The following is a 4,233-nucleotide window of genomic DNA, read 5'->3' as shown; positions in this document are numbered from 1 at the left end:
GTCAGGAGGATTCCACAGAGAGTGAACGAAGATCTTTAAAGACTCTCCCAGGTTCAGTCTCTGGGATCCTGCGATCGAGCAATTTCTAATCCTTGTCTAGAGCTTGTACATTTGCTCTTGAGCCTCACATGGATCCTTGGTCTGTACTCAGACTCTGGCCTGGGCTCCAGGGAAGCAGTAACGCTGCAGGGGGCTGGAGTCCAGGCAGCATGCTTCCTCTCCACATCCTGCTTGGGAAAGGCTGGGGTGTGGGGTCTGAGGCAGAGACCAGGGCTTGCCTACAACCCAGTTTCCCCCTCTCAGACCAGGGGCCCTCATGTTCCTGGAATCCACCGCAAGAGACGCAGGGAGCCAGGCCAAGTCTGGACAGGACAGGGGTGACCACAGATATGGCAAAAGTCACAGAGAGCCAGGCTCGGTGGCTCAGCCTGTAATCCCGCGCCTTTGGGAGGCTGAGGTGAGTGAATCGCCTGAGCCCGCAGGTTCGACACCTGCCTGGGCAACTTGGCGAGACCTCACCTCTACAATAAATCAAAAAATTAGCCGGGCGTGGTAGCGTGTGCCTGTAGTTCCAGCTACTTGGAAGGCTGAGGCGGAAGGATCGCTGGAGCCCAGCAGGTCGAGGCTGTGGTGGCGGGGAGTGGCCACTGCACTCCAGTCTGGGCGACAGAGTGAGACTCCAACTCAAAAAAATAAAAAAATTAAAAAATAAAAAGCTACAGACAGGCCAGGGCCTGGCCTCACAGGGCCCTGACCCCGAGGTAGACAGGAACAGTGAAGGGGCAGTGTGGCCTGGACTTGAGAGGAAACTGCCCTGGCTTCTGTGGAGCCCTTGTCCCTTGCTGGGCCTCCCTCACTGTGTTTCGGAGGTTGAGGCCACGTCACCAACAGCCGTTCTCAGTTCTACCAAAATCACACCCTTTGGGCGCCCCGGGTCAGGACTTTAACACTTTAGACGCCTCAGGAAGGGTCTCGAATGCCAAGAAAAAATACTTTTTTTTCCTTGAACCACCAGTCAGAAGCCTGGCAGAGAACCCCTTGCCCGAAGCTGACAGGTATCCAGAGGCCAGCAGAGACTTCTGCTGGACCCAACAGGACACCGGGGTGTCCATGTGCAAAATGCTCATTTAATAGTATTATTTTAAATACAAATAAAATAATCATTCAAATGTACCTTTTAAAAAAACCCTCGACCCTCCACACCTTTCCAAGTAACTGGGAAAGATGAGGTAGGAAAAACTCAAGTTTGATGCGTCAGGAAGTTACTTGTGAGATGACGTCACCAGGAGCCCGTGGGTCAGGGCCCCCCGGCCACCAAACTGTCCCTGTCCCACCCTGATTCCTCCAGCTTTCAACCACATTGGCGGTTACGGGCAGCTGGAGGCAGCCTACGCCCGGGCCATCCCCTCCAGGACCATCGCCAACACCACCTGCCACCTGCCGCGCGCAGACGCCATGCACATGTTCCGAGACCCCCACACAGGGGACCTACCGTGGACCGGGATGACCTTTGGCCTGACCATCCTGGCCACCTGGTACTGGTGCACCGACCAGGTGAGTGCCAATGTCGCCCGCCCACCTCACCTTCCAGCCACCCTGGAGGGCTTGGGTGGGTCCAGGCGGCCCGCCTGCCTTCCCACATCACGAGTCTGGGCTGGGGCAGAGGCCTCGGAAGGCTTGGGGCAGGCTGCTAGGGGTCCTTGTGGTCCCGGGGGGCCTGAGGCCTCCGTTTAGAATCAGAGGAGTTCCACTGGCCGCCGCTGGTCCTGGCTTTTAGGTGCTTTGACTGAGACAGTTTGGAGTATGGGATTCCGAAGGGACTTGGATGCTCCTCGGTGGTCCTGCCATCGGCCAGGGGGCGGGCATTTCGGGTCGGCCTTGGACTCCCTGGATCTGGAAGAGCACGGGGTATCGGGCCACCCTTGGCCTGCCAGTGAGGGGGGCCTGCCATGGCTGGGCCTGCTTTCCTAGTAGACCTCTGGGCGCCGTCAGCAGCAGGGCGATACCGGGAAGGCCCCAGGAAGCCATCTTTATCCCTGGTCCCTGAGGCAGGGACCCTATAATGCTGGAACTGCTGGCCCTGGGAGGAGAGAAAGCAGAGTAAGGACTCCTGGGGCTGGGGACAGGAGGGTCAACTCCACCCCTAGCAAGGCCCCACCCCAGGCATGCCAGAACCAGACAGACCCGGGTTCGCCTCCTGGCTCTGTCGTTCCCCAGTTGGCAAGCCTACAGCAGATAGTTTAACCTCTCTGTGCCTCAGTTTCCTAATCTGTAATATGGGAACAATCCTGCCCTTTGTGGTTGTAACAAGGCAAGTTCCTGCAGCTCTTCCTCGCCACCCTGCCCCAGCCTCCCCCATCTGTAAATGGAGCTGGATATGACTGGAAAAGTTTGCCCAGGGTTGCTGCAGACAGTGTCGGGATTTCTGTTGAATGCAGGGGAGTGACTCTGGTCTGGGTCCCCATCACGAGCCCTTCAGGTGACCTTAGACAGGACACTTGCCCTCCCTGGGCAGAAGCAGACAGTGCCCTTCCCCTGCTTGCCTTAAAGACCATGGGCAGCTCCCGAGAGCACAGAGGCAGGAAGAAGCCCATAAAGGAACAGAGCCTTGGTGGGCCCAGGCCCGATGGCTGTCCATGCTTCTGGCCCTGGCCCTGAAGACCTATCACAGGATGAGATAGCCAGGCCAGCCTGTGGGATCAGTGATGGCAGAGCCTTATGCATAAGGCCTCCCATGGGAGTAGGCCCTGTCAGCCCCATTCACTGGCTAGAACACTGAGGCCAGCATTCCACGGGATTAGAGCTGGATCTCAACCCAGAGTCAAGTGGCTTTCCTGGGGCTCCTAACCCAGCTCTGTCTTTCCTGAGCAGTAGGGGCTCAATCAGCATCGTCCAAGACCCTCCCTGGGTTCCAACAGTGAGAGGTGACCCAGGCTGGGAGGTGTCAGAAGTCCTGGGAAGCTGGGCCTTCGTCTCCCTGTCTGTAACACGTGGCCCTCATGCAGGGCTCCTCCCACCCTGGCATCCCACGTTAGCTGCGCCTCTCGAGTGGGCCGTCCAGGGAACGTGTGGGCCCACGAGTATCTGTCTACTCCCCTGGGAGGGCTGAGGGCCAGCTTGGTGGGCAAGGGGCTGGTTGAAAGGTCGGCTGTGGGGAGCATGCCCGGGGTGTGGACACTCCTGCTGGGTCAAGCCTCTCTACCCCATCTCCTCCCCACACAGCATGGGCCTGACATGGCACAGGTGTCTTTGGGTGGAACATTATTCAGATTTCCCCATGAAGGCTAGATGAGTCAACACACGTCCTGGTCTCAGGGTTGGGGCTAGATGGGCCCCACTGCAGAGATAAGGAGCCTGGGGCCCAGAGAAGACCAGACGGAGGTGGTGGAGGGGTCCCATCAGGCACTGGGGTTCTCGGCCTGGCCTTTGCCCTGCTGCCCTGTCTGCCTTCCCTTGGGCTAGGTCTGCCTGGAGGATGCAGGACCTTGGCCCAGAAGCCCCAGCGACCCCCGCACTGATCCTGTTCAAGATTCTCGGTCCCTGTGTGACCCTCACTAGTACCTGAGGACTTTTCAGAGTACCTGGGGTTCTGACTCCACTCAGCTCTGTGGCCCAGGTAGCCCTCAAAGATGTCCACAGTCTTGTAGGCAGCAGTTCTGTGTGCTGAGACCATGGGGGCTGCTTGTTTGTATTTTCAATTTTTCACTATCTCTGGCCTATCCACAACTGAGAAGGTGACACTCTTGCCATCAGAAACAAACGAAATAATAACAAATAAAAAGGCAGAGGGTCCAGTGGGCAGGGCCTTAGCCTGGGCTCCTGACCTCTGCCCTGCCCCTCCCTGGACCTCAGTGTCCCTGTCTGCCTGGAAGACCTCCTGGGGTCTTGCCCCTGCTATGTTGCAGCTCGAGGCAGGGGGTCCTCCTTTTAGCCAGAAACAGCAGCCTCGGTACAACAGCAACTTTCGTGGCAAGCTGTGGCAAACTCTGAGGGCTGCACCCAAAACTCATAGAAAGGGAACTCACATCTGCCAATGGCCCTTGAGGAGCCGGTGGCCTCATTCAGTCCGTGCTGCAATTCTGTGGGTCGGGGGTAGTAACCCACTTTGCAGATGAAGAGTTTGAGGTGAAGGGAGGTAAAAAGGCCATGCTCGGGAAATGAGTGCTGGCCTCCCCAAGAAGGAGGGCCCTGCTGGGACTGGACGCTCATTTTTTTTTTTTTTTTTTTTTTTTT

At 57.5% G+C, this 4,233-nt stretch overlaps 1 protein-coding gene across 1 annotated transcript in view; it reads right to left on the bottom strand.

Moving 5' to 3' along the window:
• Window positions 1-1,248: 1,248 nt before the first annotated feature.
• FAM83G (family with sequence similarity 83 member G) overlaps window positions 1,249-4,233 on the bottom strand; it is a gene marked incomplete at its 5' end in the record, with an annotated part of 32,547 nt that continues 29,562 nt past the window's right edge. The window contains one exon of the mRNA XM_008050140.2: window positions 1,249-2,080. Within this exon, the coding sequence (XP_008048331.1) occupies window positions 1,691-2,080 (390 nt within the window). The remainder of the gene's footprint in view (window positions 2,081-4,233) is intronic.

This window comes from Carlito syrichta, unplaced genomic scaffold, assembly GCF_000164805.1.
Source record: "Carlito syrichta isolate Samal-C Ts95f unplaced genomic scaffold, Tarsius_syrichta-2.0.1 Scaffold143064, whole genome shotgun sequence".
Classification (NCBI taxonomy): Eukaryota; Metazoa; Chordata; class Mammalia; order Primates; family Tarsiidae; genus Carlito; species Carlito syrichta.
Note: the sequence above shows the minus strand (reverse complement) of the source record. Positions and strands in the feature narration are given on the sequence as shown.